Source organism: Malaclemys terrapin, chromosome 23 (assembly GCF_027887155.1).
Source record: "Malaclemys terrapin pileata isolate rMalTer1 chromosome 23, rMalTer1.hap1, whole genome shotgun sequence".
In the NCBI taxonomy this organism is placed as follows: Eukaryota; Metazoa; Chordata; order Testudines; family Emydidae; genus Malaclemys; species Malaclemys terrapin.
In genome coordinates, this window is record NC_071527.1 from 10,785,333 (window position 1) to 10,809,029 (window position 23,697).

Genomic DNA, 23,697 nt, shown 5'->3' on the forward strand with positions numbered 1-23,697 from the left:
GAGGATAAAATGTTTGTTGGGAGATACGATGTTTCTGGATCTCTCTATAAAGAGCCAAGTGGGATGTCAGCTGGGGGTAATGGGCAGAATCCTCATCTGTTGTAAATCAGCAAAGGTCTGTTGTAGGCAGTGGTGCTACACTGATTTACACTAGCTGAGGATCTGGCCCTATATAACGAAAAGGGAAATGAAGGAAACTTATTAAATAAAAGTTTTATTTAACTTTTTAAAATTGTAATTTTATTGCTCTGTTTCTTATATGTGTCTCTCTCTCTCTCTCTCTCTCTCTCTCTCTCTCTCTCTCTCTATTTAATGGTGGTGGTTGCAACAGGAGAAGGTGCCAGTGACAACTTGACACAAGACCCTCAACCACATTTTTTTGTGTTTAATGTTGTAACAGTACAAAAGGGTTTTATTATCACCTCAGTCCAAGAGGCCCAACGCACCTGCCCTTATCAACACAACAGACTAAAGTTCTATTCCCAATGCTGGGAATGGTTGTAGGTTTTAACGGTTAGAGTACAAGAGACTGAGAGTTCTTCTGCTGATTTGTGGGGTTACTTTGAGCAAGCTCCTAACCCTTTCTGTGCCTTAGTTTCCCCCTCAGTGCAGTGGGGACAGTAATATTGACCCATCTCCTGGTGGGACTGAGAATTATTTAATGTCTGTCTGTAAAGTGTTTTGAGCTTAGACAGGAGGTGCTCGGGTAGGGCAAACAATTATTCTTATAGCTGAGTCCAAATCATTAAGTGAGCATCTGGATCTGAAATTTTTCTGTGTTTCCATGAGTATTTGGATCCAGGATTCTGGTTCTGAACTATTAGAGAGACCAGGGACAATTGTCGAGTTCTGATCCAGATTGGAACATTCCCCGAAGTCGTGTTTGGTTCCAAAGCCTTTGTTGGGTGCTAAGCTCTCTACGTTGTGCTTTTTAATTATTTAAAATAATGTTTACTATTAATAAAATATATTTTCATTTAGATTAAAATATAATGGGGAAAATTTCTAGCTGCATTAAGGTTTTTCAAGTACCTTTTCTTTTATTCTGGGCCTTAGGTTTTGGCCTGAACAAAGTTGATCCAGTCCCTTTTACTCTATCCACCTTTTGACAGTTTCCCTCTCCACCTCTAAGGGTTTATTGCTATTTTTCCTTGCAGGCACATGTCAGACTGAGACTCTGGGAAGAGAATTCATCACCTCCTACATGGATGACTGTGGGAACTCTAGTCAAGTTGAAGTGCAAATTACTGGCTACTTTGCCTTCACTTCAGTGTCTGTTTCCGTCTCCAATTACCCATTTGATAAGAAGATTATGGTAAATTGGGGAGAGATGGTGCGGGTCAGCCTACCAGAGTCAGTGGGAATTAAGGGTGTTATCAAGTTCTCCAAGGTGGTCCTAGTCAAGGCTGACAAAGATATCTCAGTAGTGTCTGTCAGCAACAAACATGTGAGCCCTGAGACCACTGTGCTGTATCCTGTCTCCAGCTTGGGAAATGAACACTACATAGTGACTCCCTCTACAGAATCCTTAGATAGTTACCCAGAGTTCTCTGTTATGACATATGAAGACCGCAACCTTGTGACAGTCCATGTGAAAGGCAAGTTACGTTAGGGAACACGGGTCTACTCCACTGGTGACACACTGAAAATTATACTCCTTGCTTTCCAAGGCTACCAGTTACAAGGCATAGCCGATCTGTCTGGCACCAGGATTGTCTCAGAAAAGCCAGTGGCTGTCTTGGTTGGCCAGGTGTGTTTCTGTACTAGCACAAAATGCAACCATGTCTTTGAGCAGCTCCTACCAGTTTGCAGCTGGGGTACAACATACATCATTCCTCCCTTACCCTGGCAGAAAGTAGATGAAGTAGTCTACATCACTGCTTCCCAGAGCACAACTGTGTTGTATCAACTAGGGGAACAGGCAGAGACTGTTACTCTAGCAGGAGGCAGTGTACTCCAGCGTCCTGTCAAGCCCTGGATCCCAGTCTACATCTCTGCTAATGTGGGCATCCAGGTGGTGTTCTACAGCGTGGGTGCAGCTCTCCCTAATTCCTCCCACGCCTTCCTGATGAATGTTCCAGATGTTGCCAGTTACTGCCGGATGTATTCTATAAATGCCCAGGAGGGCTTAGAGAACTTTGCCTTGATGGTGGCCAATACATCAGAGACTGGCGCCATCATCCTAGACAATCAGCCTGTAAGGGATGTGGTGTGGAACCGAGTCGCTGGCACTGAGTTCGTTTGGAGCATGCCTACGCTTGCACCTGCCATCAGATCCCATGCTGTGGAACATCCCAGCTCTCCATTTGCGCTCCTGAGTGTTGGCACTGCCGCCATGGACAGCTATGGGATTCCGGGTTCCTGCAGGAAGGGTGAGTAGCATGGGTTTTAAATTGATTTTGACCACAGTTTGTGTCCATGCTGCAAAGAAAACAGTGTCACAACCAGGGAGGCAACCATGGGCCTGGTGTAAAGTCTGTTGATTTTGATGGAGCTCCATTGAGTTACACCAGCTGAGAATTTGGCCCAGCACGGCATCCTAGGCCACCACTAGCCACAGTTACTCCGGCTGTGTCCATACTACAGCAGTGACAGCAGCACAGCTACGGCGCTGCAGCTGTGCCTCTGTAGCACTGTAGTGTAGACACTTGATACAGCGATGGAAGGGGTTTTTCTGTCACTGTAGTTAATCCACCTGCTGAGAGGTGGTATCTAGGTTGATGGAAGAATTCTTCTGTCAACCTAATGGTGTCGACACTGGGCTTAGAACGCCTTAACTATGTCTCTCAGGGGTGTGAATTTTTCACATAGCTAGATCTACCTACGTTTTAGGTGTAGTCCAGGACTAAGATTGTGCCTGTGTTGCTAGCTGCACCCAACTAGTTTCAGCCCAGCTGATGCAGTTAGGCAGATCCTCACCAGCTGTTCTGAATTGGTTTAAGAACTGTTGCACTTTCCCTGCTACACTTGGTTGTAACGCCCTCTGGGTTATGCCTGATTCTTACTTATGCCATTCCTGTGCTTATGGCAGGGAATAGAAAGGGTGGAGGAAAAGGTAGCTTTAAGCCACCTTTGTGCTCTATGCATTCTGGGACCATGCAGGGCTGCTGTACTTTATCCTCTGCTTCCCATGGCCCCTGAGAACCAGAAAGTAGCTGAAGCATGTGGTGCATTCTGATCACATCCTTGATCTGCGTTGCATATGAAGCCAAGATCATGTAAAGGCCCTTATACCAATTCCACACTAGCTGTGGAGTGTCCCTCCACAGGGAGCATTCTTAGGAGCCATTTACACCCACTTTAACCGCCTTTTCCAGGCCAGCACAACATAAGGCTTTTAGTGTAACTGAGGCCTGCTGAACACCTGAAACTTCAGTCAACCATAAGCCAGCCTAAGCCTCAGTGTAGGCAACACTAGGTCAACAGAAAAATTCTTGACTTGTCCTAGCTACCAGCTCTCAGAGGTGGATTTACCACAGCAATGGAAGAACCCTTCCACCACTGTAGTCAGTGTCTACACTACAGCTGCAGCTGTGCCACTTTAGCGTTTCTAGTGCAGACATATCTTGATGAGACTCCGGTCTTTTAGAAGTACAATAGCAGGGTTAGAACACTTCTAGGGAAGGGAAACGTCTCGAGTATAGATGTAACAGCAGTCATCTGGTTTATCACCAAGGATCAAACCCATGATCTTGTAACTGCATGACCCCCTACTGTTTGAGCTGAGGGATGAACTCCCATAGCTAGGAGCTGTGGCAGAACCAGCCCCTCGGTGGACCAGCCCCTAGAGGACACATAACACACACTGATCAATGAGCTACACAAGCAAAGCTTAAGTGAGTATTAACCAGGTGATGTGTGGACACGCACCAGGCTTTTAGGGCCAAATGTATTGCTAAATGATTACAGACTCAGTTGAAAGTTGTGAGATAGACGGGGCTTAAGGGATCAGTGGAATTAAAGGAAGAAAACACCTGCTGGGTTTCAGTAGATCATCAACTTCGTATTCTGGTAGCAGGGCCGCCCAGAGGATTCAGGGGGCCAGGGGCAAAGCAATTTTGGGGGCCTCTTCCATAAAAAAAAGTTATAGAATACTATACTCTCGTGAGGGCCCCTCTGGGGCCGGGGACCTGGGGCCCCACTTGACCCCCCCCCCCCCCCCGGGCGGCCCTGCCTGGTAGGAAGAAAGAATGGCCCTTGTGGCTAAAATGCTAAGCTAGGACTCAAATGATCAAGCTTCCATTCCCAGCTCTGTCCTAGAGTCCCTGTGTGTGTGGCCTTAGTGTGTCACTTAGGCCAAGGTTTTCAAAATTGCCTTTTGATTTTGTTGCCTAACCTGAGACCTTAAAGGCGTCTGATTTTCAGAGGGTGAGTACTCAGTACTTTTGAAAGTCAGGGCCCTTTTAAATCAAATCATGAGACACTTCTGAAAACCTTAGCCCTGCAGATGTTGACCTGATGTAATTGTCCTGCCTCTCTTTCTGTTGCTAGATGTTACCTTTAAATGCCAGACTGAGACTCTAGAGATAAAAGAGCAGATGGAGCTGTGCAAAGATGTCTTTCTGCAGGTACGTGGAAGGGGTTTAATTGTGCTTTGAGGGTTTTCACAAAGAGTACACACAAAACTTTGAGCCTGAGAATTCTTGCTTATCCAGGGTTTACCACTGACTGCAGTGGGAGCAGAATCAGTCCAACACAAAGTGCTTCTGAAAACTTGACCGTATCATGCTTAGGTGTGTGATGCCCCCACTGTACATCAGAGTTCTGCAGTTAAGGCACCAGCCAGAGATACAGGAAGTCAGAGTTCGGATCCCATCTCTGCCCCAGACTCACTGTGTGACTTTGGGCAATTTTCTCAGTCTCTCTGTGCATCGGTTCCCCACTTGTAGAAGGAGGATAATAATCCTTATAAACCCCTGTGAGGAAGGGAAGGAGAAATTCATTAATATGCATGAAAGCTTCAATACTATAATAATAATAATAATAAAGATATCCCATCTCCTAGAACTGGAAGGGACCTTGAAAGGTCATCAAGTCCAGCCCCCTGCCTTCACTAGCAGGACCAAGTACTGATTTTGTTCCAGATCCCCAAGTGGCCCCCTCAAGGATTGAACTCACAACCCTGGGTTTAGCAGGCCAATGCTCAAACCACTGAGCTATCCCACCCCCCTATGTGAAATATCAGCGTGTCTGTGGGCTTCACCACACTTAGCCTTAACATGTCATAATCTGTAAGCATTTTAGTGGGACAGTCAGCCAGCCACAGGTCAAAGCAACATCGCTCTGCAGAACCATTAACCTTAATTTTGGGTGGTGTTTCCATGCTTTCAGAAATAATCCAGTTCCTCTGATTGTTCTGCAGGGCAGCAACAGTGAATTTTGCTCCTTCATGAATTCAACCTTAGTGAATTTGCAGACCATGTGTGCCCAGTATCGCTGCAGGTCAGAGGTTCTGCCCCTACATGTGTGGAATAGCAGTCTCACTTTGGGGGGAATTGTAGCTGCTCTTCAGAAAAGGGGAGTGTGTGCCCATGCTCTCTAGCTTAAGTGGCAGGGGATCTGGGTTCTGTCCCCACTGGTCCTAGGAAGATCCAAAGTCTCTCGGGGGTAACACAGAGAGAACCTAGATGCCTGCTGATTTGTTGCAATGTTCTCTGGCACCTACACTGAAGGGACCAGGGATGAGGAGGGAATGACACAGGGCATTAGCCCTCCCCTGGTTTCAGCTTACTGTGGAGTCCTGAGCAAGCCTCAGTAGCCTCACTCGCTCTGTAAAGGGCTCCCTCTTTGAGAATGCTGCAGTCCCACTGCGTGGGGAAGGTCACTATGAACCCGTATGTCCCTAAGAGGGTCATTGTTCCCCTGGTAGTCTGAAGAATGTGACTCATGAACCACTGAAATCCTCCCTCCTTCTCAGGGTGTTTCCTTTCCCAATCCCAGGAAGTTGCTGGCCCCTTTGATCCCTTCCTGAATAGCTCCACCCTCAGTGCTGGTGGGAACGAGAGCAAGAGGGAGGTGGCCTCTGCCGTGACGTTCCTCCTGCAGAGTGTGGAATTGGCTGCACTGACGGCTGCTTTGAAGTCTCCGGAGATGAAGAAACAGACTGTGACAACAGAGTCTATGGGTGAGGAGGATGGGAGGCTCCCACATTGCCTTGTGGAGGCTGTGAGATAGGGGGTTATACTCTTTTCAATACAGAACACCACTGCATCCTCTCTCAGGGTTTATAACACAGCCATGGGTGGCAGGTGAATGAGCCATTTAGAGAGGCTAATCCCCGGCCCCTCCCTCTCTGCCCAAGGCCCATCCCTCCTGTTCCACCCCCTCTCTTCCACTGGCACCCCTACCCCAGCCCCGGAGTACGGGGCGGGCAGCACAGTGGGAGCACCCCCAGCCCTGGAGCACTGGGCAGTCAGATCGTCCCCAACTCCAGCGCCGGGCGGATGGGCAGGCAGTGTGACGTGGCATGGCCCTAACCCCAACCCCAGCCCTCCCAGCGCTGGGCCTTGGAGCCTGCCTGGCCCAGCCTCTCAGCCACGGAAGAGCCTGAAGGGAACTGGAAGCAGGCAGGAGGGGGTCTGGGGGCGGATCATGGGCGGGGCCATGCCAGGCTGTTTGGGGAGGCACAGCCTTCCCCGGCCTATGCTACCCGCCAGCCATAAACCCAGCCCAGGGGCTTTGCAGCAATGGCAGCTGCCTGAGAGGGTTTTAAAAGCAATGCCAATCTCCTGTCGCCACAGGCAGCTGCCATTGCGTCCTCCTTTCACTCCCTGTCCCAGCAAAACCCCTTCCTGCTGCTTCCCCTGCTAAAGTGCAGAGGTGAGGCAGCAGGGAGAAGTTGCCTTCTGCCTCTTGGCACAGTGGCATCTTCATGGGGACGCAGGGATGATGGATCATAGAAGGTCAACCAGAGGGGCTCAGGGAAACACAGAGAAATGGAGGTGAGGAGAAAGGGGGTGGGGATTCTGAGAGAGTGGAGCTCCAAACCTGCCTTGCCCTTGCAGCAAGAGGCTTTGCCATTTTCCTCCCCAGCTATCGAGACGCTCCTCGTTGTCCCAGCTGCTGGTCCCTGTGATGAGGTCTTCAGGCTGAGAGCTCAGGAGGAGACAATGGACATTCACTGCGATACGATCACCAGAGCAGCCACAGAAGGTACCATCCTAGTGCTTCCCAGGCACTCACCCCTTTAACTAGACACCAAACCCCAGCCCTAGTTCTCCCCTTCCTGTCACCCCAGGCTGGCTTGCTTGCCTCTGTTATCCTGACACTAGTGTGGACCTTGTTGGCTGAGCCAGTGTTTTTCAGGCCATTGAGCTCTGCAGAGCCCTTCATTCCTGGTTGTCCTGCAGCAAGAAAACCGAGCAGTGGGAGGGGCAGGGAGGAGAGAGAAGCTTTGATGGGCATATGAATTGGTCCAGAGAATGGAAAGATCAGAGATCCGTTGGCCCAACACATGATGTTCTGATGATGAGCCCAGCTAGGTCCCAGGTTGACGTGCGTGACGTCCTAGAATGGAACCAGGATAATATTTACCAATTTTACTCTGATTTTCAGGCCAGTATGACCTAACTGGGACTGGTTCTTAATTCTTTATCACCAGGGAAAGCTCCTCACTAACCAACCCCTCTGCCTCTTCTAACCAAGAAAAACTACGGCTTCACCTCAGTGCCTTTCACCTAGGACTGTCTACGTAGCTGGATAATGTGCAGTATGGGGGTATGATTTCTAAAGAGCACTAACGTACTGTGCATTAATTGGTCTTTATAGACCCTACTAGTGTGCACTAAAGGTTCAATGTACATTAGTGCACTTTAGGAATCACACTCCCATAGTGCACACCAATGTTTCCAACACAGAAGTGCTTCTGTGGAAGAAGAGGGAGGAGGCAACATGCTCTAGTAGTTAAAGCTCAAACTGCTAGCCAGGACTCCTGGGTTCTTTCCCCAGCACTGCCCCACACTCACTGTGACCTTTGGCACCTGGCTTGATCTTTCTTTGTCTCAGTGTCCCTGTGTCTATGATGAAGCATCATTTCATGTTTTCAGATTTTGGGGCTGTTGCTTTTATTTCTTACTCCACCCTGGACTCCATCATTGACAAGAGATTTCTCAACGAGGGAGATCTAATGGCTGATGAGAAATTGAGGAATTTTCACCTGAATTCCAGGGTGGTGAGTGGGGCTGTCGGAGCTGGGAGGCTCATGAACCTCTCCAAACCTGTGAACTTCACCCTACGCCATAGACAGGTGAGTGTAGATCCTTTTACTTTGTTTTGTGCCCGGGGCTCCAGTTGGTCACTTAAAAGGTGCGTCTCCTGCAGGGCATTTGAGTTGTGTTGCCTTTCTGGACTGAGGAACAGTTATCTGAGAAACAGAGGGCGCTTCTTCAGTCCTGACACGGGGGCTGTTCTGGGGAGGACGTTACATAGGGTTCGCACCAGGCCAGATTGGATTATGATTCATCATGTAAAACGCTCAAAATAACAACTGTGCCTGGCTCACCCCTTAGAGCAGGAATAATTGGAAAGCAACTCCCTATAGCAGTGGTCCCCAAACTTTTGAGGATCACCCCCCCTTACCCTGTCCACACCCCTCCCTCTGAGCTGGGGCTGGGTTCAGTCCACGGTTCGGGGGCAGGGGGAGAGGACACGGACAGGGGTAAGGGGGCTGAGGCTGCGTCCGCAGCGGGGTTGGGTCTGGGGGGCGGGAGCAGGGCCAGAGCCATGGCCGGGGGCCAAGGTTGACGTTGGGAGTGAAGCAGCAGCTGGGCTGTGGTGGGGGCCAGCAACTGAGCCCATGGCCAGGTGCGGCTCCGCTCCCAGCCCCTCCCTTGCTCCCAGCCTGGGCCCTGGGCCAGGAATGGAGCCGTAAGGGGCTGGAAGTGGAGCCATGCTGAGGCTGGGGACGGTGCCAGACATGGGGCTGGAAGTCAGGGATGCGGCTACGGGTGGGACTACAGCAGAGCTCAGGGTGGGGAGGGGCTGGGTTGTATTCTCATTCCGCCCCTCCTGGGGGCTGACCCAGGACCTGTCATGTCCCTCAGAAGATTCGTCTATGTCCCCCTAGGGGGGCGCACCCCACAGTTTGGGGACCTCTGCCCTATAGATAGCAGAGTTCAGGGAAACAGCATGAGATGGTGCCTTCTTTGATGAAGTAATGAACTTGCTAGAGTGCATGTGGGTATTTGTGGGCAGGTGTGTGAATGCCTTTTAATGGCTCAAAACAGGGCTGCCCAGAGGATTCAGGGGGCCGGGGGCAAAGCAATTTCGGGGGCCCCTTCCATAAAAAAAAGTTGCAATACTATAGAATACTATATTCTCTTGGGGGCCCCTGTGGGGCCCGGGGCCTGGGGCAAATTGCCCCACTTTCCCCCCCCCTTCCGGGCAGCCCTGGCTCAAAATGGAACTGCACAATTGTGTGTCATAGACCCTACAGTGCTCAGAGTTAAGGGAATTACCACTTTAGCTCTAGGATCAGGGGCTTGTGCTATTGGAGCTGGAGGATCTTGCTTGTATTTCCACTGCCAATGGGAAGTCCCAAATGGCTGTTACATGCAGCACAATGAAAGCCATGAAGCCGTTGGTGATATCAGGTTTATTACTGTCTATTAGAGATATGTGACAAAAGAAACAGTGTTCTCCCCATGATCCAGTGAGGATGATGATGGGGTGTTTTTGTTTCCAGGCAAAGAAAGAGGAGGAAGAGGCTCTCTGTGTTCACTGGAAATTCATCGCTGGGAAAGGCACCTGGACTCCAGACGGCTGCACTGCTCTGTACACGAACAGCACTCACACCATTTGTAGCTGTAACCATCTCTCCAGCTTCGCACTCCTTATGGGTCTCTCACCGGAGTGGAGGTATCTCACTGTCAGACTCAGATCAAAGGGATGGACTCTGAGCTCCTTACTCAAGTAGAATCCGTGGGAATTTTGACGGAATGAATGCTGAGTAGGAACCTCAGAGTATAATCTGTGGCCAGGGCAGGCTGCAAAAAGGAGAGCAGATTCCCCTAAAACTGCTGGTTAACTCTGTAGTTAGAATCACCAACCAGTCACAATCTGTGCTCCAGATCCCCCACACTGGTTATCGAGAAGCTGAAAAAAAGAAATCCCTTAGCCCCCTTTATTGCATTCCAGTTTCTGGCCCCCAATCAGCAGATAGGTCCAGTAAAGTGAGAAGTTACTTAAAACTCTATTCACTTAACAAAATGTTCTTCTGATCCCCAAAGGGGCAGCCACATTGCCAGGGCAATATTAGTTTGGATTAGTGTGGAAAATACCACACTGCCAGCCAGTCCTTTAGTATCTAAAACTAGTGGTTTTATTATACATGAAAAAAAAGAGGAGAGAGCTGTTAAATGATCAGAGCAATCTGATACATATGACTTCAAGGTCCAACTATCAGGTTCATAGCAGTGTTGGCGAGTTTGCTGGCTTGTAAAGTCCCTCTGGAACACACCCAAAGCTTAGAGAGGGTCTATCAGACCTTTGTCCGTTTGTAGAGAAGTTACTACAGAGGTGAGATGCAGGATTGAAGACATATGGAGGTGATGCAGCTGCCTTTTTATATCCTTTTCCATATGGTTTGTACTTCCTCTGTCCCAAACACTAGCTCACAGCACATGGGCATGGAAAGATACTTAGAGTCCCCTGTCCATAGGCATGTCCCTACATGTCCTGCTGACTCATGGGCATAGCCCCTGGCTTCTCTCAATGGGTCCATTGTAGAGCTTAGCGGTTCTCAAACTTTAGCACCCCAAGGATCCCCATTTTGATTTAAAATTTTTCACAGACCGCCAATCCCCCCGCTCAGCCCGAGGCCCCACCCCCATTCCATCCATTCCCCCAAGGCCCCACCCCACCTCTTCCCGCTCCACCCCTTCTGCTCCTCTTCCCTGCTTCTTTCCACTGCCTCCCCTGAGCGCCCCCTATCCCCACCCCCCCCAGCGCCTCCTGCATGCCACTGAACAGCTGTTCCCCAGCGTGCAGAAGGCACTGGGAGGGAGGTGGAGGACTTGGTCAGGGTGGCCTGTGGACCCCCTGGAGTACCCTCACGGACCCCAGTTTGAGAAACACTGGTATAGCTGATTACCCTTGATGGGCCATCAAACAGACTGTACAGTGCTGATGCCAATCTGTCTGGGGGCGTGACCTAGAAACACAGCACAGATATATCACACATTTATAATGCACGATGCAAAGATGATACATGCTTATAAACAAAATTAGCATACTTAGCAAATCATCACTTTTTGACTGATATCATACATGGCATACCTTGTAAGATTCATTGCAATTTTGTAATATTGGTATCCATAATATTATAAATGGTCACCCATATTCCATAGAATCACAGAACTGAAAGTGACCTCTCAAGGTCATCTAGTCCAGTCCCCTGCACTCAAGGCAGGACTAAGTATTATCTAGACCATCCCTGACAGGTGTTTGTCCAACCTGCTCTTAAAATTCCCCAATGATGGTGATTCCACAACCTCCCTAGGCAATTTATTCCAGTGCTTAGCCACCCTGACAGTTGGGAAGTTTTTCCTAATGTTCAACCTAAACCACCCTTGCTGCAATTTTAGCCCATTACTTCTTGTCCTACCCTCAGAGGTTAAGAAGAACAATTTTTCTCCCTCCTCCTTGTAACAACCTTTTATGTATTTGAGAACTGTTATCATGTCCCCTCTCAGCCTTCTCTTCTCCAGACAGAACAAATCCAGTTTTTTCAATCTTCCCCCATAGCTCATGTTTTCTAGATCTTTAATCATTTTTGTTGCTCTTCCATCCCCAACGAAGAGTTAGCACTGAATTGAATTTCCTCTGTCTCTGTTACCTCTCATAGAATCATAGAATATCAGGGTTGGAAGGGACCTCAGGAGGTCATCCAGTCCAACTCCCTGCTCAAAGGAGGACCAATTCCCAACTAAATCATACCAGCCAGGGCTTTGTCAAGCCTGACCTTAAAAACCTCTAAGGAAGGAGATTCCACCACCTCCCTAGGTAATCCATTCCAGTGCTTCACCACCCACCTAGTGAAAAAGTTTTTCCTAATATCCAACCTAAACCTCCCCCACTGCAACTTGAGTCCATTACTCCTTGTTCTGTCATCTGCCACCACTGAGAACAGCTTAGCTCCATCATCTTTGGAACCCCCTTTCAGGTAGTTGAAAGCAGCTATCAAATCCCCCCTCATTCTTCTCTTCTGCAGACTAAACAATCCCAGTTCCCTCAGCCTCTCCTCATAAGTCATGTGCTCCAGCTCCCTAATCATTTTTGTTGCCCTCCGCTGGACTCTTTCCAATTTTTCCACATCCTTCTTGTAGTGTGGGTCCCAAAACTGGACACAGTACTCCAGATGAGGCCTCACCAATGTCGAATAGAGTGGAATGATCATGTCCCTCGATCTGCTGGCAATGCCCCTACTTATACAGCCCAAAATGCCGTTAGCCTTCTTGGCAACAAGGGCACACTGTCGACTCATATCCAGCTTCTCATCCACTGTAACCACTAGGTCCTTTTCTGCAGAACTGCTGCCTAGCCATTCGGTCCCTAGTCTGTAGCAATGTATGGGATTCTTCCATCCTAAGTGCAGGACTCTGCACTTGTCCTCGTTGAACCTCATCACATTTCTTTTGGCCCAATCATCTAATTGTCTAGGTCCCTCTGTATCCTATCCCTACCCTCCAGCATATCTACCACTCCTCCCATTTTAGTGTCATCTAAAAACTTGCTGAGAGTGCAGTGCACGCCATCCTCCAGATCATTAATAAAGATATTAAACAAAATCGGCCCCAGGACCAACCCTTGGGGCACTCCGCTTGAAACCGGCTGCCAACTAGACATGGAGCCATTGATCACTAGCTGTTGAGCCCGACGATCTAGCCAGCTTTCTATCCACCTTACAGTTCATTCATCCAGCCCATACTTCTTTAACTTGCCAGCAAGAATACTGTGGGAGACCGTATCAAAAGCTTTGCTAAAGTCAAGGAATAACACATCCACTGCTTTCCCCTCATCCACAAAAACAACAAAGAGTCTGGTGGCACCTTAAAGACTAACAGATTTATTTGGGCATAAGCTTTCGTGAGTAAAAACCTCACTTCTTCGGATGCATAGAGTGAAAGCTACAGATGCAGGCATTATATACAGACACATGGAGAGCAGGGAGTTACTTCACAAGTGGCGAACCAGTGTTGACAAGGCCAATTCAATCAGGGTGGATGTAGTCCACTCCCAATAATAGATGAGGAGGTGTCAATTCCAGGAGAGGAAAAGCTGCTTCTGTAGTGAGCCAGCCACTCCCAATCCCTATTCAAGCCCAGATTAATGGTGTTGAATTTGCAAATGAATTTTAGTTCTGCTGTTTCTCTTTGAAGTCTGTTTCTGAAGTTTTTTTGTTCAATGACAGTGACTTTTAAATCTGTGATAGAATGACCAGGGAGATTGAAGTGTTCACTTACTGGCTTGTGTATGTTACCATTCCTGATGTCCGATTTGTGTCCATTTATTCTTTTGCGGAGGGACTGTCCGGTTTGGCCAATGTACATGGCAGAGGGGCATTGCTGGCACATGATGGCATATATGACATTAGTGGATGTGCAGGTGAATGAGCCCCTGATGGTGTGGCTGATGTGGTTGGGTCCTCTGATGCTGTTGCCAGAGTAGATATGGGGACACAGTAGACAACGCTTCCTCAGCTCTTGACATTGGCCTTGTCAACACTGGTTCGCCACTTGTGAAGTAACTCCCTGCTCTCCATGTGTCTGTATATAATGCCTGCATCTGTAGCTTTCACTCTATGCATCCGAAGAAGTGAGGTTTTTACTCACGAAAGCTTATGCCCAAATAAATCTGTTAGTCTTTAAGGTGCCACCAGACTCTTTGTTGTTTTTGTAGATACAGACTAACACGGCTACCCCCTGATACTTGACCTCATCCACAGAGTCAGTTATCTCCTCATAGAAGGCAATTAGGTTAGTCAGGCATGACTTCCCCTTCGTGAATCCATGCTGACTGTTCCTCATCACTTTCCTCTCCTCTAAGTGCTTCAGAATTGATTCCTTGAGGACCTGATCCATGATTTTTCCAGGGACTGAAGTGACGCTGACTGGCCTGTAGTTTCCCGCATCCTCCTTCTTCCCTTTTTTAAAGATGGGCACTACATTAGCCTTCTTCCAGTCATCTGGGACCTCCCCGGATCACCTTGTGTCTTCAAAGATAATGGCCAATGGCTCTGCAATCACATCTGCCAACTCCTTTAGCACCCTCGGATGCAGTGCATCCGGCAGGGCCGCCCGGTGGGGGGGGGGGGCGGCGAGTGGGGCAATTTGCCCCAGGCCCCCACTAGAATATAGTATTCTATGGTATTGCAACTTTTTTTTATGGAAGGGGCCCCTGAAATTGCTTTGCCCCAGGCCCCCTGAATCCTCTGGGTGGCCCTGGCATCCAGCCCCATGAATTTGTGCTCATCCAGCTTTTCTAAATAGTCCTGAACCACTTCTTTCTTCTCAGAGGGCTGGTCACCTCCTCCCCATACTGTGCTGCTCAGTGCAGCAGTCTGGGAGCTGATCTTGTTCATGAAGACAGAGGCAAAAAAATCATTGAGTACATTAGCTTTTTCCACATCCTCTGTTACTAGGTTGCCTCCCTCATTCAGTCAGGGGCCCACACTTTCCTTGACTTTCTTCTTGTTGCTAACATACCTGAAGAAACCCTTCTTGTTACTCTTAACATCTCTTGCTAGCTGCAACTCCAAGTGCGATTTGGCCTTCCTGATTTCACTCCTGCATGCCTGAGCAATATTTTTATACTCCTCCCTGGTCATTTGTCCAATCTTCCACTTCTTCTAAGCTTCTTTTTTGTATTTAAGATCAGCAAGGATTTCACTGTTAAGCCAAGCTGGTCGCCTGCCACATTTACTATTCTTTCTACACATCGGGATGGTTCGTTCCTGTAACCTCAATAAGGATTCTTCAAAATACAGAAAGCTCTCCTGGACTCCTTTGACCCTCATGTTAGTCTCCCAGGGGATCCTGCCCATCAGTTCCCTGAGGGAATCAAAGTCTGCTTTTTTGAAGTCCAGGGTCCATATTCTGCTGCTCTCCTTTTTTCCTTGTGTCAGGATCCTGAGTTCGACCATCTCATGGTCACTGCCTCCCAGGTTCCCATCCACTTTTGCTTCCCCTACTAATTCTTCCTGGTTTGTGAACAGCAAGTCAAGAAGAACTCTGCCCCTAGTTGGTTTCTCCAGCACTTGAACCAGGAAATTGTCCCCTACACTTTCCAAAAACTTCCTCGATTGTCTGTGCACTGCTGTATTGCTCTCCCAGTAGATATCAGGGTGATTAATGTCTCCCATGAGAACCAGGGCCTGTGATCTAGTAACTTCTGTTAGTTGCTGGAAGAAAGCCTCATCCACCTCATCCCCCTGGTCTGGTGGTCTATAGCAGACTCCCACCACAACATCACCCTTGTTGCTCATACTTCTAAACTTAATCCACAGACTCTCAGGTTTATCTGCAGTTTCATACTGGAGCTCTGAGCAATCATACTCCTCTCTTACATACAATGCAACTCCCCCACCTTTTCTGCCCTGCCTGTCCTTCCTGAACAGTTTATATCCATCCATGACAGTACTCCCGTCATGTGAGTTATCCCACCAAGTCTCTGTTATTCCAATCACATCATAGTTCTTTGACAGTGCCAGGACTTCCAATTCTCCCTGCTTGTTTCCCAGGCTTCTTGCATTTGTGTATAGACACTTAAGCTAACTCGCTGATCGTTCCATTTTCTCAGTATGAGACAGGAGTCCTCCCCTCTTGTGAGCTCCTGCTTGTGCTTCCTCCCGGTATCCAATTTCCCCACTTACCTCAGGGCTGGCTTTGGTCTCCTTCCCCCGGTGAACCTAGTTTAAAGCCCTCCTCACTAGGTTATCAGCCTGCTTGCGAAGATGCTCTTCCCTCTCTTCGTTAGGTGGAGGCCGTCTCTGCCTAGCACTCCTCCTTGGAACACCATCCCATGGTCAAAGAATCCAAAGCCTTCTCTCCGACACCACCTGCGTAGCCGTTCGTTGACTTCCACGATTCGACGGTCTCTACCCAGGCCTTTTCCTTGCACAGGGAGAATGGACGAGAACACCACTTGCGCCTCAAACTCCTTTATCCTTCTTTCCAGAGCCACGTAGTCTGCAGTGATCCACTCAAGGTTATTCTTGGCAATATCATTGGTGCCCATGTGGAGAAGCAGGATGGGGTAGTGATCCGAGGGCTTGATGAGTTTCGGCAGTCTCTCCGTCACATCGTGAATCCTAGCTCCTGGCAAGCAGCAGACCCCTCGGATTTCCCAGTCGGGGTGGCAGATAGATGACTCAGTCCCCCTGAGGAGGGAATCCTGACCACCACCACCCGCCGCCTCCTCTTGGTAGTGGTGGTCATAGAACCCCCATCCCTAGGACAGAGCATCTCATGCCTTCCAATCAGTGGAGTCTCTTTCTGCTCCCTTCCCTCAGATGTATCATCTACTCCACTCTCCACATTTAGTACCTCTGGAGAGAACATGGAAATGATTGCTCACCTGTATCTCCATTGCTGGTACATGGATGCTCCTCTTTCTTCTTCTGGAGGTCACATGCTGCCAAATTTCTTCACCTTCCCTCTGTCCCCACTGCAGAGTCTGCTCTGATTCTTCAGAACATTGTGCCTGTAGAAACATATCCTGATGTCTGTCCAGGAAATCTTCATTTTCTCTTATGCAACGCAGGGTCGATACTTCTTTCTCCAGACCTTGAACCTTCTCTTCCAATATGGAGACAAGCTTCCACTTTGTACATACAAAGTCGTTTCTGTCCTGTGGAAGAAAGACAAACATGGCACAACCTGTGCTGGTTACAACAGCTGAACGCTCACCTTCCATATTACCTGGGAAAGGGTCCAGAAGCTTTGTCTGGAGGGAAAAGTGGAGACTTATATCTGGAAAAACCTCCCTGCTCCAGTCCCAGCACGAGATTCCACAACTGTTATCTGGAAGTGGACACTACTGGTTTATTCGGAGCAGCCTCCATTAGCTGCTACTTTATGGCTTACCTGTGCGTATGTGGGGGAAGGGAGCGGGCTTTGTCTACACTTGTTTAGTTATTTTCCTGCAAGTGATGTCACTTCAGTGGAGGCAGGCTGAATATTCCAGACTCTGCACTATTCCTGAATAAGGACCCAGTCCTGAGCCCATTGAAGTTGACTGGAGTTTTCCCATGGGATTGACACTCAATGTATATTTGTTTTGCTGGCAGGTGAGTTGGGGAGAGCCCTCCACTTCATCTCTGTGAAACCTCTCCAATCAACGATGTTTATCATACAGCCGGCTTTGCTGTGCCAGTGGGGCAGGTGCTTCAGCTGCCATTCTGCATTGCAACTACATACAAAACCTGGAAGGGGAAGCCGGATTGGACTAAATCCTCTCTCTGATCCAAATCCACAACTCCTGAATTCAAAGGCCACCCTAGGATTGTAGCTGGGTGTCTCTCCCAGATTTAAAGGGCCAGATGCCAGGTCAGAGAGCAGTTATTTCTTAGGGAAAGCACACCATGGCGGGGGGGACGGGGGCGAAGGGGCTTGCAGACCCTTGCGTGCTATGTGTGTGAGCTAGCTCTGCTCTTTAACTGTAATGTGTAAATAATAAAATAACCTGCTTATGGACCTTGGTTGCGTCTTTGGTTCGAGGGTTTGTTATCACGGTCGGCCTGTCCTGGAAACCTAGGGCCCAATTCTAAAGCCTCTTTGTGCCAATCTGGCAGTGTAAAGGAGCTTTAAAGTGGGCAGAAATGGCCTGTGATTAGCCCTCCTGTGCAGGAGTCCTTCCTGGCTGCTGTAGAGCTGTCATAAAATCTCTACGTTAGCCCCGCTCCCAGCCTTGGCATGGGGGTTGTGACTGGTGGGGTGGAGGTGCTGCTGAGGACATGGCTGAAGCACACTGCTTCATGGCTATTGTCTGCTTCCCACGGCCCAGAAGGATCCCTGAAAATGCACTAGTTTACCCCAGCTGAGGACCTGGCCTGTAATGGATTTTCAGCTCCAGCGCTGTCACTGCACCACTATATGCTCGTCTACAGTTTTAGGTTTTTTTTAGGAAAATTTGTTTTCAAACTGTGCTGTTCTCACAACACTATGAAATTCGTTGATGTCATCTTTCCATAAGAAACTTCTCCAAACTGAGAGCAATGACTGTGAGCCCACTTCTGTTCGCCAGTATTTATTTATATTATCTGGGCACATAAAGTCCCCTATGCTTGGTGCTGTACAGACACACAGTGGGCATTCACCCATGAAAGCTTATGCTCCAATACTTCTGTTAGTCTTAAAGGTGCCACAGGACCCTCTGTTGCTTTTTACAGATTCAGACTAACACGGCTACCTCTCTGATATTTGACAGTCAGAGACAATCCCTGTCTCAAAGATCTTACGAGCTAAGTAGACAAGATGGACACAAGGTGGGAGAACAGAAGGATTATTACCCCTGTTAGACAGAGAGGGGAGAGGGGATCAGGTGACTTGGCTAAAGTCACATAGGGAGCCTGTAGCAGAATCAGGAACTAAATTCAGTTCTGCTGCCTTACGATGGTTTTTTGGTTAAGACTTTGGACTTTCACCATATCTCCCCTATCTCCTCAGCACCATTCAGCTATTCAGCTGGTGAAAATCAGCTTTGTCGTTCTAAGGAGATGTTGCCTTATGGTCCCTGTAGATTCACGTGTGTGGAAGGGTCTTGCTCACTTTGGAAGAGCTGCAGAAAAAGTGGCTGTGAACTTCCAAAAAGACGGGGATTGTATCCTGAAACAAAAAATGGATTACACTGAAACCTTGAACACAGTCTCAGAGCCAGGTGTGGACCCCAGTTATACCAGTGTGAATCCAGAGACACTCCATAAGAATCCATGGAGTTAATCCTGATTTACACCGGTGTAAACACTCAGAGCTCAGATACCATGATGATAGGTGTGGAATAAGAACCTGGGGGGATAGAGCGAGATAAGAGAGATGTGAGGAAGTCTGGCCTGCTGGTGCCAACGGAGTGTGCAGATTACTCTCTCTCTGGCAGATTCGTGCAGTATTGATGGAGAACCAGAGACTCAGCTGATGTAAATCGGCTTAGCTGCATTGAAAGCAGTGGAACTACGCTGATTTACACCATCCGAGGAGCTCGCCTGGAGTGTCTAGAAGAAGCCACACCCTTCTTAGTGGAAGTTCCTCATTTTAGAGGAGGGAGAAGGGAGAGGGGATCCTCAGGGCTTAGTACACAGGAAGAAGGTTGGTTGTTTCCTTTCCACCAGCACCACAAACCCAGCCTGGGACCTGGGAGTCGAGCTGGGATCATTAGTGGGGTGAGGTCTGTAGATCTATGGCAGGTGGGCAACTCAACTACAGTGCTCGGGGCAGCTTAGTGTCAGTGTGGAGGGCGAAGGGTCTGCACTTCCTGTTGGGGAGTTCCGTAGCCATCTGGGTTGAATGCTGCAGGAATAGCCACCACTGGCTGGGCTGGGAATACATGAATCTCTTCTTGAACCAGCTGGCTCTGGTGTAATTCACGACCTACAATACCAATGTTTGGGACAGGGTCGGCTCCAGGCACCAGCCCACCAAGCATGTGCTTGGGGCGGCACCTTGGGGCGAGGCGGCGCTCGGGTTTTTATTTATTTATTTTTGGGGGGTTTGTAGGGGCAGCGCTGGAGGGTTTTTTGTTTCCACGGCATGGGGGGGTGGGGCTTCAGGCGCGTGGTGCTGGGGGGTGGGGATTTCGGCAGCGCAGCGCTCGCGGGTGGGGGTATAGCAGCACGGCGCTCGCGGGGCAGGAGGTACGGTGGGGTGGTGCTCTTCTTTTTTGCCTGGGGTGGCAAAAAAGTTAGAGCCGGCCCTGGTTCGGGGCCCGGTCTCTCCCCTGGCCCCGCCTGCCACCCCTGCGTCCGAGTGTTTCCGGCCCCCACTTGCTGCCCCCACCCATCTCCCTGGGGCCCCGGAGCAGTGTCCCTGTCTCTTCCCTGCACCTCCATGCTGCCTCCCTGCATCAACTGCCGCCACAGGGTCCTAGTGCCCCCCACCCATTACTGCCAGGGCAGACTGACCCTGAAGCCTGCCTGTCCCCCTCAGATCCTTTAATTTTCCAGAAGGACCCTCCACCAGCACAGCCCCCCGACCTCACCTGCAGTCACTGCTCCTGCCCCATGCTGGACAAGGGACAGCCCCACCCCCCACCCCCAGTGAGGCTACAGTGGGGGTAGCAGTAGGGGAGGAGATGCACATGTGATGGCATCCCCTGCCCGCGGCACCCACTGCAGGAGAGGCGAGGGGGCTTCCTGTACCTGAGAGGGGCCCTAGAAGCACGTGCAGTGACAGTGGTGCTAGGTGAGTGTGGTGCAGGGGGGAAGTGGGAGGGGCCCTCCCCCAGAGCTTGCTGCTGCCTTCAGGGAGAGGCCTGGGGGGAATCCTCCTCTCTGGCCCTTGTCCTAAGGCAGCATGTCTGCACCCCAAACTCCGTGTCCCCAGCCTTGTCCCACCCCAGAGCCTGCACCCCCAGCCAGAGCCCTCACCCCCTGCACCCCAACCCTCTGCCTCAGCCCTGAGCCCCGCCCACACCCCAAACCCCTCATCACCAGCCCCACCCCAGAGCCCTCACATTTTGACATTATTTAAAAAAATATACAATAACTCCTCGCTTAATGTTGTAGTTATGTTCCTGAAAAATGCTACTTTAAGAGAAACGATGTTAAGTGAATCCAATTTCCCCATAAGAATCAATGTAAATGGGGGGGTTAGGTTCCAGGGATTTTTTTTTTTTTTTGCCAGACAAAAGACTATATTTTATATATAGAGGATGTATAAGGATGATTTAGTTGCGGATTGGTCCTGCTTTGAGCAGGGGGTTCGACTAGATGACCTCCTGAGGTCCCTTCCAACCCTGATATTCTATGAGTCTATGATTCTGTGATATATACACAGTATAAGTTTTAAACAAACAATTTAATACAGTACACAGCATTGATGATTGTGACGCTTGGTAGAGGTGGTGGAGTAAGAGGGTGGAAGGGGGGTGGGCTATTTCCCAGGGAATGCCTTACTGCTAAATGATGAACTAGCAATTGGCTGAGCCCTCAAGGGTTAACACATTGTTGTTAATGCAGCCTCACACTCTATAAAGCAGTATGAATGGAGGTGGGGAGACAGCATGGCAGAGAGGGACAGAGACACACACCCTGTGTGTGAGAGAGAGACTTTGAGACAGCAGCTGCTGCCAGCAAGCTCCCTCCATTCTGAGCCCTGTCATGTCCCGTCCCCCCTGCTCTGTGGAGATGGTGGGGCAGGAACGCGGGAGGGGAACACCCTGACAAAAGCACCCCTCTTCCCTCTCCCTCCATACACAGCAAGCAGAAGGTTCATGGGAGCAGCTCCAAGGCAGAGGGCAGGAGCAGCACATGGCAGTGCGGGGGAGGGACACCTGAACTGCCCGGCAATTGATAGTCTGCTGGGCGGCAGCCACACAAGGAACTTAGGGGAGCTGATAGGGGGGCTGTCGGCCCACCCTGGTTCCAAGCCCCTACCACTAGCACTCCAATGGGCTGCTCTTTCTGCAAGCAGTGCACAAAGCAGGTGGCTGCCAAACAGCGTTATAAGGGAGCATTGCACAACTTTAAACGAGCATGTTCTCTAATTCAGAGGTTCTCAAACTGTGGTCCATGGACCACCACTGGTCTGCAAGCTCCATTCAGGTGGTCTGCGGATAGTTCCCTCTAAGTTGCACTCTTGGGTGGCCGCACATGAGAGAATGAAGGGCTGCCCACTGTCAAAGTTAGACTCAGGACTCATAGTTTGTCAGACCACTCTGTTTTATTAGCACAGCGCTCTGCTAATACATTCAGATAATGTGAGCCTCCATGCAAGATTCAAACAGTCTTATTTATACAGATAAAAGGGTACGAACTAAACAAAGGGACAGAGAGAGCAAAATTGTAAAATATGCATGGAGCACAATATGCATATCCTGCTTCCTTGTTAACTCTTATCGATCTAAGACTAATGCTTCACCAATTGCCCTTAAGTGGCAAGTTAAGCAGTTAATGTCTGCTTTCCTGCCCCCCTGGCTTGCAGCATTTCTCATTTCTACTTAAAGGTACATACAGCATTCTTTAATTCATTCTATTTCTTTAATATAATTCATTTCACTTTCACAATCCCTCCTTTTGGTCAAGCTTACGCAAAGACCAACAATTACTGGGTTCCACATATTAATAGTTCTTTATCTCTTCGTTCATCAGTGATATTTAACATCATCATATTAGCACTCTGTTTTGGGGCAGTCACCTGGGTGGCATATTTTACACAATTCTGGATACAACAGGAGATTAACTGAAAACATACAAAAATTATTAGGATTCCACACAGGGTAGTCAGGGCTCCCTGAAAAAATCAGTTTTCTATGCCAGAGAAATTGAATAGGTTACTTAGCCACTTACATAAAGAACTTGGCTCTTCATGGGAAGATATGCAATTTGTTCTAAGTGACTAGCGCGATCTATTACCTCATTGGTGTCGTCAGGTATGAACACACAACATTCTTTCCAATGAGAGCACAGGTCCCTCCTTTGGCTGCCAGCACTATATCCAATGCCTGACGGTTTTGGAGGGCCATCTGTCGGATCGCCCGTTTCTTTGGCCAGGGTTTTTAAACTCTCTCCGGTTTCATTTGCCATTATTTCAACTACTGCTTGTAACTTAGGAGCCTTTTTGCATGGTGTATTACTCCCCCAAGTGGGATAAGGGAACCGCCAATGGCCTCTTGCCAGGTCAAGGGGCTTATGTTATTTACATAGCATTGGGCATTTGATAAGTCCCTTCTTCGCCTGACATTACGAAGGCATTCTCGTGGGAAGGACCCTAGCACTCGGAATTGTGGGAAGAGTTGAACGGGATAACAGATATCTGACCAGTTAGCTGGTAACACAGTATAAGCTTTGGTCCCACAAACCCAATGATGGCCTATTAAGGCTGGGAAGGGTCGGTTGCACCCATTTGTCACATAGGTGCCTACAAAGGAGGAGTAATATCCTCTGAAGGGCACAGGGTAATTCTCCTTACGAGGAGTGGTGTTATTTGCATGGCATTGAAAGATTGTATTGTTTTCACTAAGGTTACTGTAGGGGGAACATGAGATTGATTTTTCTGTTTGATCCTAGGTCAAGAAAAAATTCATATCCCCATACCCGGCCCGCCACTCTTTAGTTTTGTTCGAATAATTCCATACACCATTGGCCACAATATGCTGAAGGCAATGACTTTTTCCCAGATCCAGCCCAGTTCCATTACACACCCAACACCAATGACCTTTTTCCTCCACCACACTTATCCATTTAGATACATTTATTCCCACTGCTTCTCAAGTGTCATTATTGTTCCATGTTTTGTTAAACGGATGAAGTCCTCCAGTGTGGTCTGGGGAATTGAGTGGGATTGCCAGAACAGGAACACCAGCTTGAGAGTGAGCTGGGATGTGGCTGCAGACCCAGCAATTAGAAATATTAAGACTCTGAGCTATCAACACTTGCTGCTGGATAAAAGAATTGTCACTGTGGACTTCCCAGACCTTAAGACACCAGCAGCCGAGGAACAGGCGCCACCAGAGGCTCATGTTGGAGACAAGGCCCTTCTGGTTCTGACA

General features: G+C 49.0%; 1 protein-coding gene across 1 annotated transcript in view; it reads left to right on the forward strand.

Annotated features, from left to right (window-relative positions):
• Nucleotides 1-1,204: 1,204 nt before the first annotated feature.
• The window catches only part of LOC128828455 (adhesion G protein-coupled receptor E3-like), a 42,750-nt gene continuing 20,257 nt past the window's right edge, over nt 1,205-23,697 (forward strand). The window contains 8 exon segments of the mRNA XM_054013153.1: nt 1,205-1,447; nt 1,613-2,372; nt 4,492-4,568; nt 5,363-5,449; nt 5,941-6,124; nt 7,033-7,152; nt 8,046-8,245; nt 9,683-9,836. Of these exon segments, the coding sequence (XP_053869128.1) occupies nt 1,205-1,447; nt 1,613-2,372; nt 4,492-4,568; nt 5,363-5,449; nt 5,941-6,124; nt 7,033-7,152; nt 8,046-8,245; nt 9,683-9,836 (1,825 nt within the window).